We start from the raw sequence: 23,199 nt of genomic DNA on the forward strand, positions 1-23,199 counted from the left end.
CCCCCCCCCGTCTTCTCTCCTCTCCACCTCATTCTCTCACCTACAGTTACAAAGACAATCTCCATCTCCTGTACAGTACTCCCAGTCTGTACAGTCCTTTTTGCTGTGCTACCGTCCACTTCCACAGCTCCTCCCCCTTCTGCCTGTCCATAGGCGTATCATACATGTCCCGTCCTGGCTGACCCCTGAGCCCTGCGGTTCATCTGGTGCAGCAGGAGCAGAAAGAGGGCAGAGATGAGGAGGGCCACGCCTGCCATGATGAAGCCTGTCCCATAGTCACTCATCTTGTCTATAAGGAATCCTGGGTGAATGAAAGATGGGACACAATTATTACCATGTCCATGCATGTATTGTCATCTTCCGTAATTATGGGATATAAGGAATTTGTTCCCCTCACTAAGGATTGCTTTCTATTGCCACACACTAAGCTGTTTAAGAACACCACAGGCCAACGCATATCTTGCTTTTAACCCTTCCTTTATGTTCGATTCGGCCTACACCGTTCATGTTCCGGGTCAATTTGACCCATACAGTAAGTACATCAAGCTCATAAATTTATGATTTTAATCTCCTAAAATGTATTTTCCGGTAGCTGAGAATGTCCTTTTTCATATGCTTTTTTTCCCTGAGTTGATAGACCAGCTGTTCAAATATTTTTCCTAAATGTTTGATTACTGTACCAAAGTCATAAATTAATCAAATTATAACATTTTATGACATCTATGTAATTTCTTGCACATTCTTTTGCCAAACATCAGATCACTGTCCCTCGGCCTTTGAATATCACAGGGAAACATACTTATATCCATCCGTATGATAATCATGGATATATCTTTACTGCACATAAGACCATTAGTCTCTAGCACAAAGGTCAAGGTCAAATTGACTTAAAATTGGATTCAGATCAGTGTTGCTGAGCTTCTGAGCATCATAGGGAAATCAAACATATTCTATGTGATCAGCATGGTTGCAACATTCCTGCTCAAAAAGAAGCTTGTTTCTAGGACACACTGCTCAAATGTTATGTACACCAAGGTAAACTTATGGGTCAAATTCAAATCTGTGTTGCTCAACCTCTGAGCATCATAGAGAAATATACATACTGTATACATATACATACTGTATACATATATATACTGTATACATACTGTGCCTTGCGAAAGTATTCGGCCCCCTTGAACTTTGCGACCTTTTGCCACATTTCAGGCTTCAAACATAAAGATATAAAACTGTATTTTTTTGTGAAGAATCAAAAACAAGTGGGACACAATCATGAAGTGGAACGACATTTATTGGATATTTCAAACTTTTTTAACAAATCAAAAACTGAAAAATTGGGCGTGCAAAATTATTCAGCCCCCTTAAGTTAATACTTTGTAGCGCCACCTTTTGCTGTGATTACAGCTGTAAGTCGCTTGGGGTATGTCTCTATCAGTTTTGCACATCGAGAGACTGAATTTTTTTCCCATTCCTCCTTGCAAAACAGCTCGAGCTCAGTGAGGTTGGATGGAGAGCATTTGTGAACAGCAGTTTTCAGTTCTTTCCAAAGATTCTCGATTGGATTCAGGTCTGGACTTTGACTTGGCCATTCTAACACCTCGATATGTTTATTTTTGAACCATTCCATTGGAGATTTTGCTTTATGTTTTGGATCATTGTCTTGTTGGAAGACAAATCTCCGTCCCAGTCTCAGGTCTTTTGCAGACTCCATCAGGTTTTCTTCCACAATGGTCCTGTATTTGGCTCCATCCATCTCCCCATCAATTTTAACCATCTTCCCTGTCCCTGCTGAAGAAAAGCAGGCCCAAACCATGATGCTGCCACCACCATGTTTGACAGTGGGGATGATGTGTTCAGGGTGATGAGCTGTGTTGCTTTTACGCCAAACATAACATTTTGCATTGTTGCCAAAAAGTTCAATTTTGGTTTCATCTGACCAGAGCACCTTCTTCCACATGTTTGGTGTGTCTCCCAGGTGGCTTGTGGCAAACTTTAAACAACACTTTTTTATGGATATCTTTAAGAAATGGCTTTCATCTTGCCACTCTTCCATAAAGGCCAGATGTGTGCAATATACGACTGATTGTTGTCCTATGGACAGAGTCTCCCACCTCAGCTGTAGATCTCTGCAGTTCATCCAGAGTGACCATGGGCCTCTTGGCTGCATCTCTGATCAGTCTTCTCCTTGTATGAGCTGAAAGTTTAGAGGGACGGCCAGGTCTTGGTAGATTTGCAGTGGTCTGATACTCCTTCCATTTCAATATTATCGCTTGCACAGTGCTCCTTGGGATGTTTAAAGCTTGGGAAATCTTTTTGTATCCAAATCTGGCTTTAAACTTCTTCACAACAGTATCTCGGACCTGCCTGGTGTGTTCCTTGTTCTTCATGATGCTCTCTGCGCTTTTAACGAACCTCTGAGATTATCACAGTGCAGGTGCATTTATACGGAGACTTGATTACACACAGGTGGATTGTATTTATCATCATTAGTCATTTAGGTCAACATTGGATCATTCAGAGATCCTCACTGAACTTCTGGAGAGAGTTTGCTGCACTGAAAGTAAAGGGGCTGAATAATTTTGCACACCTAATTTTTCAGTTTTTGATTTGTTAAAAAGGTTTGAAATATCCAATAAATGTCGTTCCACTTCATGATTGTGTCCCACTTGTTGTTGATTCTTCACAAAAAAATACAGTTTATATCTTTATGTTTGAAGCCTGAAATGTGGCAAAAGGTCGCAAAGTTCAAGGGGGCCGAATACTTTCGCAAGGCACTGTATATATGTATATATATATATATATATATGTATAATGTGTTTTACAAGCTTGAGATACATACTTAGGAAAGTAAACTCAGCAATAAAAGACCCTGTCTTTCAAAGATCAAATCAAATCAAATTTATTTGTCACATACACATGGTTAGCAGATGTTAATGCGAGTGTAGCGAAATGCTTGTGCTTCTAGTTCCGACAATGCAGTAATAACCAACAAGTAATCTAACTAACAATTCCAAAACTACTGTCTTATACACAGTGTAAGGGGATAAAGAATATGTACATAAAGATATATGAATCAGTGATGGTACAGAGCAGCATAGGCAAGATACAGTAGATGGTATCGAGTACAGTATATGCATATGAGATGAGTATGTAAACAAAGTGGCATAGTTAAAGTGGCTAGTGATACATGTATTACATAAGGATGCAGTCGATGATATAGAGTACAGTATATACGTATGCATATGAGATGAATAATGTAGGGTATGTAACATTATATTAGGTAGCATTGTTTAAAGTGGCGAGTGATATATTTTACATCATTTCCCATCAATTCCCATTATTAAAGTGGCTGGAGTAGAGTCAGTGTCAGTGTGTTGGCAGCAGCCACTCAATGTTAGTGGTGGCTGTTTAACAGTCTGATGGCCTTGAGATAGAAGCTGTTTTTCAGTCTCTCGATCCCAGCTTTGATGCACCTGTACTGACCTCGCCTTCTGGATGATAGCGGGGTGAACAGGCAGTGGCTCGGGTGATAGTTGTCCTTGATGATCTTTATGGCCTTCCTGTAACATCGGGTGGTGTAGGTGTCCTGGAGGGCAGGTAGTTTGCCCGCGGTGATGCGTTGTGCAGACCTCACTACCCTCTGGAGAGCCTTACGGTTGTGGGCGGAGCAGTTGCCGTACCAGGCGGTGATACAGCCCGCCAGGATGCTCTCGATTGTGCATCTGTAGAAGTTTGTGAGTGCTTTTGGTGACAAGCCAAATTTCTTCAGCCTCCTGAGGTTGAAGAGGCGCTGCTGTCTGTGTGAGTGGACCAATTCAGTTTGTCTGTGATGTGTATGCCGAGGAACTTAAAACTTACTACCCTCTTCCATCAATGTGGATAGGGGGGTGTTCCCTCTGCTGTGTCCTGAAGTCCACAATCATCTCCTTAGTTTTGTTGACGTTGAGTGTGAGGTTATTTTCCTGACACCACACTCCGAGGGCCCCCACCTCCTCCCTGTAGGCCTTCTCGTCGTTGTTGGTAATCAAGCCTAACACTGTTGTGTCGTCCGCAAACTTTATGATTGAGTTGGAGGCGTGCGTGGCCACGCAGTCGTGGGTGAACAGGGAGTACAGGAGAGGGCTCAGAACGCACCCTTGTGGGGCCCCAGTGTTGAGGATCAGCGGGGTGGAGATGTTGTTGCCTACCCTCACCACCTGGGGGCGGCCCGTCAGGAAGTCCAGTACCCAGTTGCACAGGGCGGGGTCGAGACCCAGGGTCTCGAGCTTGATGACGAGCTTGGAGGGTACTATGGTGTTGAATGCCGAGCTGTAGTCGATGAACAGCATTCTCACATAGGTATTCCTCTTGTCCAGATGGGTTAGGGCAGTGTGCAGTGTGGTTGAGATTGCATCGTCTGTGGACCTATTTGGGCGGTAAGCAAATTGGAGTGGGTCTAGGGTGTCAGGTAGGGTGGAGGTGATATGGTCCTTGACTAGTCTCTCAAAGCACTTCATGATGACGGAAGTGAGTGCTACGGGGCGGTAGTCGTTTAGCTCAGTTACCTTGGCTTTCTTGGGAACAGGAACAATGGTGGCCCTCTTGAAGCATGTGGGAACAGCAGACTGGTATAGGGATTGATTGAATATGTCCGTAAACACACCGGCCAGCTGGTCTGCGCATGCTCTGAGGGCGCGGCTGGGGATGCCGTCTGGGCTTGCAGCCTTGCGAGGGATAACACGTTTAAATGTTTTACTCACCTCGGCTGCAGTGAAGGAGAGTCCGCATGTTTTCGTTGCATGCCGTGTCAGTGGCACTGTATTGTCCTCAAAGCGGGCAAAAAAGTTATTAAGTTATTAAAGGAGCGGGATCGATTTGGAGGTGGAGGGTCCATCATGGTCTGGGGCGGTGTGTCACAGCATCATCGGACTGAGCTTGTTGTCATTGCAGGCAATCTCTGCGCTGTGTGTTACAGGGAAGACGTCCTCCTCCCTCATGTGGTACCCTTCCTGCAGGCTCATCCTGACATGACAATGCCACCAGCCATACTGCTCGTTCTGTACATGATTTCCTGCAAGGTGGGAATGTCAGTGTTCTGCCATAGCCAGCAAAGAGCCCAAATCGCAATCCCATTGAGCACGTCTGGGACCCGTTGGATCGTTGGGTGAGGGCTAGGGCCATTCCCCACACCATATACTGACTGTTACTTTTGATTTTGACCCCCCTCCCCCCCTTTGTTCAGGGACACATTATTCAATTTCTGTTAGTCACATGTCTGTGGAACTTGTTCAGTTTTTGACTCAGTTGTTGAATCTTGTTATGTTCATACAAATATTTACACCTGTTAAGTTTGATGAAAATAAACTCAGTTGACAGTGAGAGGACGTTTCTTTTTTTGCTGAGTTTCGAAGGGTCACTACTTCCAGCGCCGACAGAGATGGCAGCCTCGCTTCACGTTCCTAGGAAACTATGCAGTATTTAGTTTTTTATGTGTTATTTCTTACATTGTTACCCCAGGAAATCTTAAGTTTATTACAAACAGTTGGGAGGAACTATTGCATATAAGAGCAACGTCAACTCAACAACATTACAACAGGAATATGACTTTCCCGTAGCGAATCCTCTGTTTGGTCCATCACCCAGGACAATGGATCGAATCCCAGCCGGCGACCCAAAACAACGGCGCCGCATGAAGGGGCAGGCGGAGCATACTACTCGCCAATGTCCAGTCTCTTGACAACAAGGTATGTATGCCTTATGATTAACGAGACGTGGTGTGATCATAACAACATACAGGAACTCAATTATTTTTGTTCACCTGACCTAGAATTCCTTACAATCAAATGCTGACCGCATTATCTACCAAGAGAATTCTCTTCGATCATAATCACAGTCGTGTATATCCCCCCAAGCAGACACATCGACGGCCCTGAACGAACTTCATTTGACTCTATGTAAACTGGAAACCACATATCCTGAGGGTGCATTAATTGTAACTGGGGATTTTAACAAGGCTAATCTGAAAACAAGGCTCCCTAAATTTTATCAGCACATCAAATGCGCGACCTGGGCTGATCATTATTCTAACTTCCGCAACGCATACAAAGCCCTTCCGCTTCAAGATTGCTTCGATCACGTGGACTGGGATATGTTCACATAGCATTGCATAATAACATTGATGAATACGCTGATTCAGTGAGCGACTTAATTAGCAATTAAAACCTTCCCCAACCAGAAACCGTGGATTGATGGCAGCATTCGTGCAAAACTGAAATTGTGAACCACTGCTTTTAATCAGGGCAAGGTGACCGGAAACATGACCGACAAACAGTGTTGCTATTCCCTCCGCAAGGCAATCAAACAAGCTCAGCGTCAGTATAGAGACAAAGTTAAGTCGCAATTCAACGGCTCAGACACGAGAGGTATGTGGCAAGGTCTACAGTCACTCACGGACTACAAAAGGAAAACCATCCCCGTCGCGGACCACTCCAATTTGCTTACCGCCCCAATAGGCCCACAGACAACGCAATCACAATCACACTGCACACTGCCCTAACCCATCTGGACAAGAGGAATACCTATGTCAATCACCACATCCTCATCGGCAGACTCGATAGCCTTGGTTTCTCAAATGATTGCCTCACCTGGTTCACCAACTACTTATCTGATGGAGTTCAGTGTGTTAAATCGGAGGGCCTGTTGTCCAGGCCTCTGTCAGTCTCTATGGGGGTGCCACAGGGTTCAATTCTTGGACCGATTCTCTTCTCTGTATACATCAATGATGTTGCACTTGCTGCTGGTGAGTCTCTGATCCACATCTACACAGACGACACCATTCTGTATACTTCTGGCCCTTCTTTGGACACTGTGTTAACAACCCTCCAGACGAGCTTCAATGCCATACAACTCTCCTTCCGTGGCCTCCAATTGCTCTTAAATACAAGTAAAACTGAATGCATGCTCTTCAACCGATCGCTGCCTGCACCTGCCCGCCCGTCCAACATCACTACTCTGGACGGTTCTGACTTAGAATATGTGGACAACTACAAATACCTAGGTGTCTGGCTAGACTGTAAACTCTCCTTCCAGACTCATATCAAACATCTCCAATCCAAAGTTAAATCTAGAATTGGCTTCCTAATTCGCAACAACGCATCCTTCACTCATGCTGCCAAACATACCCTTGTAAAACTGACCATCCTACTGATCCTCGACTTCGGCGATGTCATTTACAACATAGCCAATACCCCCCAATACCCTACTCAATAAATTGGATGCAGTCTATCACAGTGCCATTTGCCATCCATTTTGTCACCAAAGCCCCATATAGTACCCACCACTGCGACATGTACACTCTCGTTGGTTGGCCCTCGCTTCATACTCATCGCCAAACCCACTGGCTCCAGGTCATCTACAAGATCTTGCTAGGTAAAGTCCCCCCTTATCTCAGCTCACTGGTCACCATTGCTGCAAGCACCCACCTGTAGCACACGCTCCAGCAGGTATATCTCTCTGGTCACTCCCAAAACCAATTCTTCCTTTGGCTGCCTCTCCTTCCAGTTCTCTGCTGCCAATGACTATAACGAACTACAAAAATCTCTGAAACTGGAAACACTTATCTCCCTCACTAGCTTTAAGCACCAGCTGTCAGAGCAGCTCGCAGATTATTGCACCTGTACATAGCCCATCTATAATTTAGCCCAAACAACTACCTCTCCCCCTACTATATTTATTTATTTATTTTGCTCCTTTGCACCCCATTATTTCTATCTCTACCTTGCACATTCTTCCACTGCAAATCTACCATTCCAGTGTTTTACCTGCTATATTGTATTTACTTCGCCACCATGTTCTTTTTTTTGCCTTTACCTCCCTTATCTCACCTCATTTGCTTACATTGTATATAGACTTATTTTTCTACTGTATCATTGGCTGTATGTTTGTGTTACTCCATGTGTAACTCTGTGTTATTGAATGTGTCGAACTGCTTTACTTTATCTTGGCCAGGTTGCAATTGTCTTCCTGGTTAAATAAAGGTGAAATAAACAAATAAATCAAAATGTAAGAATGCTGTTCATCGACTCCAGCTCAGCATTTAACACCATAGTACCCTCCAAACTTGTCATTAAGCTCGAGACCCAGGGTCTCGACCCCGCCCTGTGCAACTGGGTCCAGGACTTCCTGATGGGCCGCCCCCAGGTGGTGAGGGTAGGATACAACATCTCCACCCCGCTGATCCTCAAAATTGGGGCCCCACAATGGTGCGTTCTCAGCCCCCTCCTGTACTCCCTGTTCACCCACGACTGCGTGGCCATGCAAACCTCCAACTCAATCATCAAGTTTGCAGACGACACAACAGTGGTAGCCTTGATTACCAACAACGACGAGACGGCCTACAGGGAGGAGGTGAGGGCCCTTGGAGTGTGGTGTCAGGTAAATAACCTCACACTCAACATCAACAAAACAAAGGAGATGATCGTGGACTTCAGGAAACAGCAGAGGGAGTAGAAGCACAAGCATTCCGCTACACTCGCATTAACATCTGCAAACCATGTGTGTGTGACAAATCAAATTTGGTTTGATTTGGTGGAAAAATTACTTAAAATAGTATTTTAGTGATTTCAAATTCTGTTCCAGGTCAAATTTCCCCGGAAAATAAGGGAAGAGATAATCAACATAACACTTGGATTTAGCTACATTTTCTGTATCTTAATAGCCTTGTAAATGAACTTGAAACAGAATTTGGTGATCTGATATTTTGATACTGTGCTAATCCAGAGCTTTAATTGTGTTGATAATGATCCCTGGGCTATAGTCTCTCTGCTTAAGCCCCCCTTTCTCAGCAGTAGTGTTTAATCAGAGGAAGGAGTAATGGAGAAAGAGAGAGAGAAAGGACTTCCGGCAACTGGCTGGAACTGAAATCTGGCCGAGAAACAATATGGTTCCCCCTTACAAACTGGATCAGGCCTACATTAATTTACAAAGCAATTACACGGATCGTTATGATACAGTGAGAACTACATTCCTTCCTCCTGAAATCCAGACTCTCCAACTTCAACAACTCACGACTTCTCTATTACTGACAGGAAAATGATCAACTCAGTTAATTGTCTCCTAGAATAGCTATAGCCACAATTAATGTCATGTTTTTTCTTTGGTGACCGGGCCAGAGTTTGACATAAGAGGTTTTTCCACCTGATGTAGTGTTGAAGGTGCTCTGAGGCAAAACACTTTCTGGCATGCCCCGAACTGTGTGGTGCAAAGCCAAGACCTGATTTGGCAGCCTATATTTACTGCTATTGTTTAGACCAGAGGGGCAAAATATCACCACCTTAGTAATCAACCCCAAATGCTATGGTTATCAGAGCCTTTCTGAAGGCAGTGGAGCACGTCTATTATACTGTTGGTATTCTTCCACTATGTTGTATTGTGTGTTTTTGGTTTGTGATCCAACAGAGTTAACATTTAAGAATACCTTTGCTATTTATATTTTTACCCAATGCTGTGCATGCAGTTGTTCACAAGGTCTTTGAAGAATCATGATCTGTGAAACATTATTTTACATTCAGACAAAGAGCTGGAGTGGAGTGTGTGTGCTGGAAGAGGAAGTCAATGGAGAGGAAACCCATCCCAGAGAAAAACATTTATTATGGGGTCAATAGCCCATGAAATTAAATGTAAAGCACAATGATATACAGTGGGGAGAACAAGTATTTGACACACTGCCGATTTTGCAGGTCTTCCTATTTAAAAAGCATGTAGAGGTCTGTAATTTGTATCATAGGTACACTTCAACTGTGAGAGATGGAATCTAAAAAAAATCAGATAAATCACATTTTTAAATAATTAATTAGCATTTTATTGCATGACATAAGTATTTGATCACCTACCAACCAGTAAGAATTCCGGCTCTCACAGACCTATACGTTTTTCTTTAAGAATCTCTCCTGTTCTCCACTCATTACCTGTATTAACTGCCCCTGTTTGAACCAGTTACCTGTATGAAAGACACCTGTCCACACACTTAATCAAACAGATTCCAACCTCTCCACAATGGCCAAAACCAGAAAGCTGTGTAAGGACATCAGGGATAAAATTGTAGACCTGCACAAGGCTGGGATGGGCTACAGGACAATAGGCAAGCAGCCTGGTGAGAAGGTAACAACTGTTGGCGCAATTATTAGAAAATGGAAGAAGTTAAAGATGATGGTCAATCACCCTCGGTCTGGTGCTCCATGCAAGATCTCACCTCATGGGGCATCAATGATCATGAGGAATGTGAGGGATCAGCCCAGATCTACACGGCAGGACCTGGTCAATGACCTGAAGAGAGCTGGGACCACAGTCTAAAAAAAAAACATTAGTTACACACTACGCCATCATGGATTAAAATCCTGCAGCGCACGCAAGGTCCCCCTGCTCAAGCCAGTGCATGTCCAGGCCCGTCTGAAGTTTGCCAATGACCATCTGGATGATCCAGAGGAGGAATGGGAGAAGGTCATGTGGTCTGATGAGACAAAAATAGAGCTTTTTGGTCCAAACTCCACTCGCCATGTTTGGAGGAAGAAGAAGGATGAGTACAACCCCAAGAACACTATCCCAACCGTGAAGCATGGAGGTGGAAATATAATTCTTTGGGGATGCTTTTCTGCAAATGGGACAGGACGAATGCACCATATTGAGGGGAGGATGGATGGGGCCATGTATCGCGAGATCTTGGCCAACAACCTCCTTCCCTCAGTAAGAACATTGAAGAGGGGTTGTGGCTGGGTTTTCCAGCATGACAACGACCCGAAACACACAGCCAGGGCAACAGCATCTCAAGGTCCTGGAGTGGCCTAGCCAGTCTCCAGACCTGAACTCAATAGAAAATCTTTGGAGGGAGCTGAAAGTCCGTATTGCCCAGCGACAGCCCCGAAACCTAAAGGATCTGGAGAAGGTCTGTATGGAGGAGTGGGCCAAAATCCCTGCTGCAGTGTGTGCAAACCTGGTCAAGAACTATAGGAAACGTATGATCTCTGTAATTGCAAACAAAGGTTTCTGTACCAAATATTAAGTTCTGCTTTTCTGATGTATCAAATACTTATGTCATACAATAAAATGCAAATTAATTACTTAAAAATCATACAATGTGATTTTCTGGATTATTGTTTTAGATTCTCTCTCACAGTTGAAGTGTACCTATGATACAAATTACAGACCTCTACATGCTTTATAAGTAGGAAAACCTGCAAAATCGGCAGTGTATCAAATACTTGTTCTCCCCACTGTATATTTGTGCACTGTCTCTGAATATAGAATCTCTGTATATGAATGTTAGTAAAAGCCATCATCTACTGGAGGAGAAGGAAGAGCTCAAATCCCTCAATGGTTAGCTACATGAAGTTATGTTCAATTAAAACCTGAACATGGTTACAGTAATCACACGGTTCATAACTTAAGATTACATTTTCTATAAGCAAATCCCTTTTGGAATTGCACAACCAGAGACAAGGTCATAGAGAATACCCTTGAGCTAATGACAGATGAGCTCACCTGCGATGGGCGGCCCCAGGAGGCCACCGCTGCTGCGGATGAGCATGAAGAAGCCGAGGGCACTCCCCAGCCGCTGCACGCCTACCACCTCAGCCAGCACGGTGATGTGGATGGAGACGGTGGCCCCGTACACCAGGCCATAGGCTGAACTGAAGGCAGCCAGCTCAAGGAAGGAGGAGGCAAGGGGACACAGCAGCAGGACTATACCCAGCAAGATCACAGAGGCAGTCAGCTGCTGCACCATCTCCACTAGATGCAAGTTGGCCACCCAGCCAAAGAACACCCGGCCCGTCAGGTCCAGAACTGCTGAGATGGACATGAGGGCAGTCGCCTGATACTCATCCACTCCCTGGCTCCGGGCATAGGGCACAAGGAAGAGGGCCGGGGCAAAAAAGCCCAAAGCAGCAAACACCCCGAACATGGAGTAGACCATGAAGCGGGGGTTGGTGATGAGTGTGTAGTCCACGTAGTGCAGGACTTTGCTCCATAGCTCAGCCTTTCTGGCCTTCTGGGCTTGGACCTTGCCTGTCCGCTCCACTGTCCCCTCAGAGCTGGATTTAGTCTGGGGCAAGGCATCCAGCGTCAAGTCTCCTTCCTCCTCTCTGACCTCCTTGGGAGGCAGCTTCGTGGGGGTGTTCAGGGGGCGCAGTAACATCCCACAAACACACAGGTTGAGCTGCAGGCCCCCCAGCACCAACATGGCCCCCCTCCAGGAGTAGTGGTCCACCAGCAGCTGGAACAGTGGAGTAAACAGGAAGGTGATGATGCACTCTCCTGCGCTGGCCAAGGCGTTGGCCATGGGCCTCCTCTTCTCAAAATACCAGCCCACCATGGTCACTGTGGGGGTCCAGGTCAGGGCATAACCAAAACCTACAGGGCAAGTAAAGACCACAGCACTGCGTGTGGGACTGGAGAAATAATTCATTTAAGGAAAGATTGGGATTGGGGGGTTGAACTTATTAGAAACATAGTTCAATTGTAGTCAATTCTCATAAATCATGAACAGAATGCATCAATGATTCGTATTTCCTTTAACTTTCTGAAGAAGTAATGTCTGTTTCAATGCGCCTGTGTGATATTGTGTAGCCAGTTAGCATGCCTAAACAGTAAGTTCTAAAAATGCTTTCCCCGAAAACCTTCTCAATGAAATGTTGACTAGGCCTACCTAGCAGAATGATATCATGAGTATTTGTATCATCGGGTGGGCATTTGTTTTGCAAACTCTTCCCATCACATGAAACACCGCTACAAGAACCGCTAGCTTCAAACTCAATGGTCTCTAGCTGGTGCACAGTTGAATTAAAGGTCATCTTCACCTTTACCCCCCCCAAAAAATATGATTTTCCCCAGACCTCAAAAGTAGTCTCCTGATTTAGTGTAAACATTATTGTGGCCTTATAATATCAAATGTGGTTATTTTTTTCATTTTTAAAAAGTGTGTTGTTGAGAGTGAAAAACAGAAAAAAATTGGGAAAAATCCCAGGCCTGGAATAACGAATCTGAGAAAATGGAATTTGGCAAAAAAATGATAAATAATGTTAATTACCATGTTCTATGTATTCCTGTTTGGGGAGACTGAGATTAACATTACATGTCATGATAAACCTTAAGCGCAGACCAAAGAGCCCAACTCCCCCTGTCCTAGGACACTATTTTCTCTATCTATTGCGGTTTAGAAAGTAAGGAGTATTGAGATTAATTAAATGCGTATTATCTACTTGTTATTCACAACAACAACAAAAAACTAAAAAAAAGTTAAAAAAATGTTTTATCACTTTTTGGGTCCTAAATAATTTGCATACCTGATCTATGTGTGTTTGTACTTACCGGTTAGGAGCCCAACAGTGATGTAAAGTTGAACCAGGTTCTGTGTGTAAGCCCCAGCCACCATCCCCACACAGCTCAGTAGACCCCCTATCATCACCACGGCCCGGTGGCTGTAGCGAGCACTCAGAGCAGACGCCATGGGGGCTAGACAAGGAAACACAGGACAGACAGTCAGACTCAGCATCAACACTTTGTGAAAGACGTATGCAGCCAAGAGTTCTCAACTGATGTGAAGTTTACAGTGCTGATTACATTTCCATATTCTATTGTAATCCTGTTAGTCTGCGCTCTCATCTGATTGCAACTAGTTTGATTCATTTATCCCTTTCTCATCAACACATCTACGTGCTCTTCGTGTACACTCCATTTCTCTTATAGATTTGTTTTCTTGTGGTTTTTACTCTTTGACTGAGGTGGCATCAATTGCACACTCCGAAAATGCAGGTCAAAAATGAGTGGTGAGCTTCAGCAAAACATTGTGCTTCTAGAGTGGGGGTCTGGCGACTAGGCGATTTATTTTTGCTTTTTCTTTAAATTTCATGCACAAGATTACTTTCTAATATATCACTTAACAACACTACCAGCTAGCAAGATGGAATGTTAATGGGATGAATGGCCAAAATAAACGAGCGGCCTGCTTAGATTCATTTTGTAGACATAACGTTTATGTTATATTTATTCAAGAGTCGCACCTAAAATAATCTGATGCCCAAAGATTTGCAAAAAGGCATTATGTTGCAGTGTCATCTTCTGTAGATCCCAAAACTCGTGGCTCCCTTGTTGTCATGAGACGTAGTTTAACATGGACTGTTCTGGGAAAATATGGTAGCGCTGACGGTAGGAAATCACATACAGTGCCTTGCGAAAGTATTCGGCCCCCTTGAACTTTGCGACCTTTTGCCACATTTCAGGCTTCAGACATAAAGATATATAAACTGTATTTTTTTGTGAAGAATCAACAAGTGGGACACAATCATGAAGTGGAACGACATTTATTGGATATTTCAAACTTTTTTAACAAATCAAAAACTGAAAAATTGGGCCTGCAAAATTATTCAGCCCCCTTAAGTTAATACTTTCTAGCGCCACCTTTTGCTGCGATTACAGCTGTAAGTCGCTTGGGGTATGTCTCTATCAGTTTTGCACATCGAGAGACTGAAATTTTTTCCCATTCCTCCTTGGAAAACAGCTCGAGCTCAGTGAGGTTGGATGGAGAGCATTTGTGAACAGCAGTGTTCAGTTCTTTCCACAGATTCTCGATTGGATTCAGGTCTGGACTTTGACTTGGCCATTCTAACACCTGGATATGTTTATTTTTGAACCATTCCATTGTAGATTTTGCTTTATGTTTTGGATCATTGTCTTGTTGGAAGACAAATCTCCGTCCCAGTCTCAGGTCTTTTGCAGACTCCATCAGGTTTTCTTCCACAATGGTCCTGTATTTGGCTCCATCCATCTTCCCATCAATTTTAACCATCTTCCCTGTCCCTGCTGAAGAAAAGCAGGCCCAAACAATAATGCTGCCACCACCATGTTTGACAGTGGGGATGGTGTGTTCAGGGTGATGGGCTGTGTTGCTTTTACGCCAAACATAACATTTTGCATTGTTGCCAAAAAGTTCAATTTTGGTTTCATCTGACCAGAGCACCTTCTTCCACATGTTTGGTGTGTCTCCCAGGTGTCTTGTGGCAAACTTTAAACAACACTTTTTATGGATATCTTTAAGAAATGGCTTTCTTCTTGCCACTCTTCCATAAAGGCCAGATGTGTGCAATATACGACTGATTGTTGTCCTATGGACAGAGTCTCCCACCTCAGCTGTAGATCTCTGCAGTTCATCCAGAGTGATCATGGGCCTCTTGGCTGCATCTCTGATCAGTCTTCTCCTTGTATGAGCTGAAAGTTTAGAGGGACGGTCAGGTCTTGGTAGATTTGAAGTGGTCTGATACTCCTTCCATTTCAATATTATCGCTTGCACAGTGCTCCTTGGGATGTTTAAAGCTTGGGAAATATTTTTGTATCCAAATCCGGCTTTAAACTTCTTCACAACAGTATCTCGGACCTGCCTGGTGTGTTCCTTGTTCTTCATGATGCTCTCTGCGCTTTTAACGGACCTCTGAGACTATCACAGTGCAGGTGCATTTATACGGAGACTTGATTACACACAGGTGGATTGTATTTATCATCATTAGTCATTTAGGTCAACATTGGATCATTCAGAGATCCTCACTGAACTTCTGGAGAGAGTTTGCTGCACTGAAAGTAAAGGGGCTGAATAATTTTGCACGCCCAATTTTTCAGTTTTTGATTTGTTAAAAAAGTTTGAAATATCCAATAAATGTCGTTCCACTTCATGATTGTGTCCCACTTGTTGTTGATTCTTCACAAAAAAATACAGTTTTATATCTTTATGTTTGAAGCCTGAAATGTGGCAAAAGGTCGCAAAGTTCAAGGGGGCCGAATACTTTCGCAAGGCACTGTATCATATAACAAAACTGCAATCTTAGGTAGGAAAATGACTTTCACATCAATATATGCCCCAACCCAGTATGAGCCTACTTAAAAATAAATAAAAAAATCTAACCGTGTTGGTGGCAAATATGACAGGTTTTTCTCTGACCATACGTGCGGATATGAATGCCATTTTATTAACTTTGGCCACCAATCTCAAATGGCTTTCACACATCTCACTGACATATTCCTACGTCTAGACAATTTCGTTTTTACTCTGCTAGACATAAATCCTACTCCAGAATAGATTACATTCTATCTTCCAACACTGCATACTCAGATATTCATAATGCATCGATATGCACATGTCCACTTTCTGATCATAGCTTTGTCAGAGCATCATGCCGGCATTTCAATGTAACGTTAAAAAATAACAAACCATTTTGTACTCTATTTCAAAACTAACTAGTTTAATTAACACAGATTGTTGGGTCTGTTGAAGATGTCCTTATCCAGCTCAACATTCAACACCATAGTGCCTTCCAAGCTCATTAATAAGCTAAGGACCCTGGGACTGAAAACCTCCCTCTGCAACTGGATCCTGGACTTCCTGACAGGATAACCCCAGGTGGTGAGGGTAGGCAACAACTTATCCGCCACGCTGACCCTCAATACGGGGGACCTCTTAAGGGTGCATTCTTAATCCCCTCCTGTACTGACTGTTACCCCACAACTGCGTGTCCAAGCACGACTCCAACACCATTATTAAGTTTGCCCAACCACACTACGGTGGTAGGCCTGATCACCAACGACAATGAGACAGCCTATAGGAAGGAGGTCAGAGACCTGGCAGTGTGGTGCCAGGACAACAACCTCTCCCTCAACGTCAGCAAAACAAAGGAGTTGATTGTGGGCACAGGAAATGGAGGGCTGAGCATGCCCCCATTCACATCGACAGGGGTGCAATGGAGCGGGTTGAGAGCTTCAAGTTCCACATCACTAAGGATCTATCGTGGTCCAAACACACCAACACAATTGTGAAGAGGGCATGACAACGCCTCTTCCCACTCAGGATGAGGAAAATGTTTTGCATGGGCCCTCAGATCCTCAAAAAGTTCTACAGCTGCACCATTGAGAGCATCTTGACTGGCTGCATCACCACATGGTATGGCAACGGCTTGGTATCCTACCGCAAGGTGCTATAGAGGGTAATGCGGATGGCCCAGTACATCACGGGGTCCAAGCTCCCTGGCATTTAGGACTTTTATACCATGCGGTGTCAGAGGAAGTCCCTAAAAATTGTCAACGACTCCAGCCACCCAAGTCATAGACCGTTCTCTCTGTTACTGTTTGGCAAACTGTACCGAAGTCTGGAATCAAACAGGACCCTGAACATACATAAGACTGCTAAATAGTTAATCAAATAGCTACCCTGACTATCTGCACTGACGCTTTTTGCAATAGCTTTTTTGACTCGTTATATACGCTGCTAGTACTGTTAATTTTCTGTCACTTTATTCCTAGTTATATTTACACTACCGGTCAAAGGTTTTAGAACACCTACTCATTCAAGGGTTTTTCTTTATTTGTACTATTTTCTACATTGGGCTTTTTAACCAAAAAGGAGAGTGATGGAGTGCTGCATCAGATGTCCTGGCCTCCACAATCCCCCAACCTCAACCAAATTGAGATGGTTTGGGATGAGTCGGACCACAGAGTGAAGGAAAAGCAGCCAACAAGTGCTCAGCATATGTGGGAACTCCTTCAAAACTGTTGGAAAAACATTCCAGGGGAAGCTGGTTGAGAGAATGCCAAGAGTGTGCAAAGCTGTCATCAAGGCAATGGGTGGTTATTTGAAGAATCTCAAATATAAAATATATATTTTGATTTGTTTAACACTTCTTTGGTTACTACATGATTCCATACGTGTTATTTCAGTTGTGATGTCTACACTATTATTATACAATGTAGAAAACAGTAAAAATAAAGAAAAACCCTTGAATGAGTAGGTGTGTCCAAACTTTTGACTGGTACTGTAGGTGTCCCTACATCACCCTGGCTAAAGCTGTCAGCTGCTTACAACTCTATACTGACACCTGGTGGCTAATATCTCAGAAGACTGACATGAAATGTTTATACATTTATTTAACCTTTATTTAACCAGGTAGGCCAGTTGAGAAGTTCTCATTTACAACTGCGACTTGGCCAAGATAAAGCAAAACAGTGCAACAAAAACAACACAGAGTTACAAATGGGCGAAACAGACGTACAGTCAGTAACACAATAGAAAAATCTGTATACAGTGTGTGCAAATGAAGGAAGGAGGTAGGTAAGGCAATAAATAGGCCAATTGTGGCAAAGTAATTACAATTTAGCAATTAAACACTGCAGGGATATATTTGCAGATGAGGATGTGCAAGTAGAACTACTGGTGTTGAAAAGAGCAGAAAAACAAAAACAAATATGGGGATGAGGTAGGTTGGTAGTTGGTTGGATGGGCTATTTACAGGTGGGCTGTATACAGTTGCAGCGATCACTAAGCTGCTCTGACAGCTGACGCTTGAAGTTAGTGAGGGAGTTATGTCTCCAACTTCAGTGGTTTTTGCAATTCGTTCTAGTCATTGGCAGCAGAGAATTAGAAGGAAAGGCAGCCAAAGGAGGTGTTGGCTTTAGGGATGACCAGTGAAATATACCTGCTGGAGCGCGTGCTACGGGTGGGTGTTGCTATGGTGACCAATGAGCTGAGATAAGGTGGAGCTTTACCAAGCAAAGACTTATAGATTACCTGGAGCCAGAGGGTTTGGCGATGAATATGTAGAGAGGACCAGCCAACAAGAGCATACAGGTTGTAGTGGTGGGTACTATATGGGGCTTTGGTGACAAAACGGATGGCCCAAGAATTTAACCCTGTGGCACCCACATAAAGACTGCCAGAGGTCCGGACAACAGGCCCTCTGATTTGACACACTGAACTCTATCTAACAAGTAGTTAGTGAACCACGCCACCCAGTCATTAGACAAATCAAGGCTTTTGAGTCTGCTGATAAGAATACAATGATTGACAGAGTCGACAGCCTTGGCCAGGTCGATGAAGACGGCTGCACAGTACTGTCTTTTATCGATGACGATTATGATGTCATAAACATAAACTGACATAAACATGTAGTAGAAATGAGTATAGTAGTAATAGTCAAAGAAATGTCCAGAAGGGTTGGAGCCTTTATTTAGATCCATGTTTGCCTTGAATAATACTAGTTTAACTCACTCAGATTTCACTTGAAAGAAAGTCCAATTTCACTGGACAAGTTAAGGACAATTCAAGGAAAATCATGTTTTAATTGCCTTCGATCAAGGTTCTCACCTCCACAGTGTATGGTTGCCACAGCAATGGATGTAATCCAGGAGGTTCCTGTTGCTGTGGCCTCAAAGTAGCCGTGGATCTCCATGTAGAACACTCCGAAGGCCTTGATCACTCCAAAGGTCAGCCCAAACACCAGGAAGCAGGCCAGCAGGATGAACCATCCGTAGCCTCCATCAGGGGGGCCCACCGTAAGCTGCTGTCGGTACTGCACAGTCCCACTCTTCAATGGGGAGTCCATCTCCAAGCTTAGGCTGACATGCTCTTCTCAAGCATCTATGGTAAGATACAGTAATAGATAAGATAATATCAATTTGTTCTTATATCTGCCAATCCCGTTTAAACAGGTGTTGTGATTTCACCTTTATTTAACCAGGTAAGCCAGTTGAGAACAAGTTCTCATTTACAACTGCAACCTGGCCAAGATAAAGTAAAGAAGTGTGACACAAATAACACAGTTATATTTATATATATTATATTTAAGTCATTTAGCAGACGCTCTTATCCAGAGCGACTTACAAATGGGATAAACAAATGTACAGTCAAAAAACAATAGAAAAGTCTATATACAGTGTGTGCAAATGTAGTAAGATTAGGGAGGTAAGGCAATAAATAGACCATAATATCGAATAAGATATGTCTCCAACTTCAGTGATTTTTGCAATTCGTTCCAGTCATTGGCAACAGAGAACTGGAAGGAAAGGCGGCCAAAGGAGGAGTTGGCTTTGGGGATTACCAATGAAATATACCTGCTGGAGCGAGTGCTACGGGTGGGTGCTGCTATCCTGACCAGGGAGCTGAGATAAGGCGGGGCTTTACCTAGCAAAGATTTATAGATGACCTGGAGCCAGTGGGTTTCGCAATGAATATGATGTGAGGGCCAGCCAACGAGAGCATACAGGTCGCAGTGGTGGGTAGTATATGGGGCTTTGGTAACAAAACGGATGGCATTGCTGAGTAGACTGTTGGAGGCTATTTTGTAAATGACATCGCCGAAGTCAAGGATCGGTAGGATAATCAGTTTTACGAGGGTATGTTTGGCAGCATGAGTGAAGGAGGCTTTGTTGCGAAATAGGATATATTCTAGATTTAATTTTGGATTGGAGATGCTTAACGTGAGTCTGGAAGGAGAGTTTACAGTGTAACCAGACACCTAGGTATTTGTAGTTGTCAACATATTCTAAATCAGAACCTTCCAGAGTAGTGATGCTAGTCGGGCAGGCAGGTGCAGGCATCGATTGGTTAAAGAGCATGCATTTGATTTTACTTGCATTTAAGAGCAGTTGGAGGCCACGGAAGGATTGTTGTATGGCATTGAACCTCGTCTGGAGGTTTGTTAACACAATATCCAAAAAAGGGCCAGATGTATACAGAATGGTGTCATCTGCGTAGAGGTGGATTAGAGAATCACCAGCAGCAAGAGCGACATCATTGATGTATACAGATAAAAGAGTTGGCCCGAGATTTGAACCCTGTGGCACCCCCATAGAGACTGCCAGAGGTCCGGACAACAGGCCCTCCGATTTGACACACTGAACTCTATCTGAGAAGAAGTTTGTGAACCAGGCGAGAATCATTTGAGAAACCAAGGCTGTTGAGTCTGCCGATAAGAATGCGGTGATTGACAGAGTCGAAAGCCTGGCCAGGCTGATGAAGACGGCTGCACAGTATTGTCTAACCTTTCGATGGAGGTTATGATATCATTTAGGACCTTGAGCGTGGCTGAGGTGCACCAATGACCAGCTCGGAAATCAGATTGCATAGCGGAGAAGGTACGGTGGTCTCAGACAATGATCTCAGTGCTATTACACATGTAACTTGACCTTAGTTTCATCACTTATTGCCTCACAATAGCAAGACTTGAATGAATCATTATCACACCTTACAATGTCCATTTTGTGGAATTATCAGTCTTGTTATTAAAGCTCCCTCACAGTCATGCTGATTCCTACGTAAATTAGCCTTTGAGTGACCAAAACATCACCCATAATATTTTTATGTACTTTTTCTCTCTGTCAAACTATCAGGAAGTCTGAAAAGAGTGGGAGGGGAGCAAATAGTCTGAATGGGCGGGGAGCTCAACTTTTACTGACAGTTCTTTGAATTGCCTACGTCAAGCAATGTGTGCTCGATGCTGCAGTAAGATCGCCTCAAGCAAATTTGCTGATACACAAAGAACTCAAACAAATTGAAATTGCAACATCCAGTCCTGTCATACATCACGGTTTCACTGTTCACGACCTTTAAGTAATCTACACCAGAGTACAACAGATGTGTGAAGTGCAGCCTTCAACACAGCATTATTATTGCCATCTGAAATAGTTGCCAGCTTCGCTGAACTCCAGAGATATTGCCAGAACTTTAAATAGCTGAAATATTACATTGCAATTTATTTTAATTGTTGCAACAGGTGTTATGAGATAACATACACCCCCTGAAAAAGTCACTGACCTGCCGTTACCAGAAGTACAGTATGAGAGCTACTGTATGGATGGTTTAGCTGTCATAGTGGTCTGATGAGTGGTTGGCTCAGTCAGTCCCGATCTGTAGGTAGAAAGATCACACTGACACTCACTAGCACAGACACCACATTAATTCTCCGCTAGGATACAAAGGTTAAAGATGGGGGGGGGGTTGCAATATGTCACTCTACAAGGAGCTGGACTAATATAGTTCATGAACATAGTTGAGCATGCAAAGATCATCTGCAGAGGACTTCATATAGAATATTGGCAACTTTGCATTATAGAAGAAATAAGGGGTTTATCAGGCCAGTGTGACCATTACCTTTTAACCAGCCTCTCACTCTGCTGCCTAACACTAGTAAAAATGAGTCCAATGACGGTCGTTATTTACATGTACATGTATATCAGTATGGGCAAATGATATTGCCATCCTCAGGTTCATACAAACTTGGCAGAGAGACATGTTATGATCACAGGTTCATGTTTGCTAGCTAGGCCACGTGTAGACTGCCACAGTACCAAAGTGCAATGCAATATGTCAGTATACTGTCTAAAGGACATTGATTGGTCTCATTTTGCATTCCTGTTCAGTCATTTTGTTGTATTTTTATGGGTACAGTGTTTTCCTGTGTTTTCATAACTTTTGCATACTACTCTGTTATTCAACCCAATGATTCCAAAGGTGTTGTATCACAGGTTGATGATTACAAAACCAGGGCCTCTGTCACAAGCACTGGTCATGTCTCTACGCACGGTAACTGTAACCTCATGTAACTCAGCCAAACAAGAGGACTCTCATAACCAATCCAGACATATTCAACCCATTCCTAGCATATCTTTGTGTAAGGACACCCGCATGCATAAGTCTGTGCCTTCAGATTTTTCTACTCTGTTATCCTGTTTGCGCCAGAGGGAAAGAGGTGCTCTCTCCTCTGATAATATGGTGTTCTGTATGCTAAATGGGCAATAGAGACTGATTTACTGGGTTACTGGTAGCACTGACTGTACAGTTGTGAGACCAGCTATGTTTAATCACAGATTAGACCCTAGCAGTTTACCTGTACCTCAGAGGGGGACTGTGACATGGTGTGCTGGGAAGGAAGGCCAAATTTGTCCCCAAGAAAACATACAGTTTTGAACTGGATGAGAAAGTTAGTATTTTCAGTATTGATTAATGAAGCTTTTGCTGAATACTTTGTTTTTGTCGAACTTTGCTTTGTTCCACTGTCTCACATCTTTTACTTAACCCACTGAGCCAGACTAGTGCTAAAATAGCATAATTTCTCACTCCAAGGGATTCTGGTAACAAATTTTTTTATGTAGTGTCATAATTAGCTATGAGGGATTTCGATAGTCTCCTCTAAATTCTTGTAAAAGTTATTCTGGAATCTCCTGTTTTGGGGTTTAAAGCTTTGAATGGAGAAATAAATACATCTGCTGCTTCCCCAGTTGGATAGTAATTTAGAAAGGAACAGATCTCCCTGCCTGTATTATGGCAACATATCTTTAAATATTACTGAATATTACACACAATTTCTCGTAAGCGAAAGTCTGTGTGGCTCCATGGTAATAGCTTTTGCAGAA

At 43.4% G+C, this 23,199-nt stretch overlaps 1 protein-coding gene across 1 annotated transcript; it reads right to left on the minus strand.

The window, feature by feature from the left end:
- Positions 1-21: 21 nt before the first annotated feature.
- Positions 22-21,716, minus strand: si:dkey-246g23.4 (uncharacterized protein LOC559426 homolog). The gene is made up of 5 exons (XM_052465693.1): positions 21,602-21,716; positions 19,154-19,426; positions 13,342-13,485; positions 11,515-12,384; positions 22-301 (listed from the first exon to the last, which is right to left on the minus strand). The coding sequence occupies exons 2-5, from the start codon at positions 19,389-19,391 to the stop codon at positions 159-161; spliced, it is 1,395 nt and encodes a 464-aa protein (XP_052321653.1). The 5' UTR covers positions 19,392-19,426; positions 21,602-21,716; the 3' UTR covers positions 22-158.
- Positions 21,717-23,199: the final 1,483 nt, after the last annotated feature.

Source organism: Oncorhynchus keta, chromosome 17, assembly GCF_023373465.1.
Source record: "Oncorhynchus keta strain PuntledgeMale-10-30-2019 chromosome 17, Oket_V2, whole genome shotgun sequence".
Lineage (NCBI taxonomy): Eukaryota > Metazoa > Chordata > Actinopteri > Salmoniformes > Salmonidae > Oncorhynchus > Oncorhynchus keta.

Coding starts and splice junctions, on each gene's coding strand:
- si:dkey-246g23.4 (XM_052465693.1), bottom strand. CDS start 19,391: ATGGACTCCCCATTGAAGAGTGGGACTGTGCAGTACCGACAGCAGCTT. Junction 12,385..13,341: donor CACTGTTGGGCTCCTAACCG/GTAAGTACAAAC, acceptor CTTGCCCTGTAG/GTTTTGGTTATGCCCTGACC. Junction 302..11,514: donor CCTGGGGCCGCCCATCGCAG/GTGAGCTCATCT, acceptor TCATTCACCCAG/GATTCCTTATAGACAAGATG.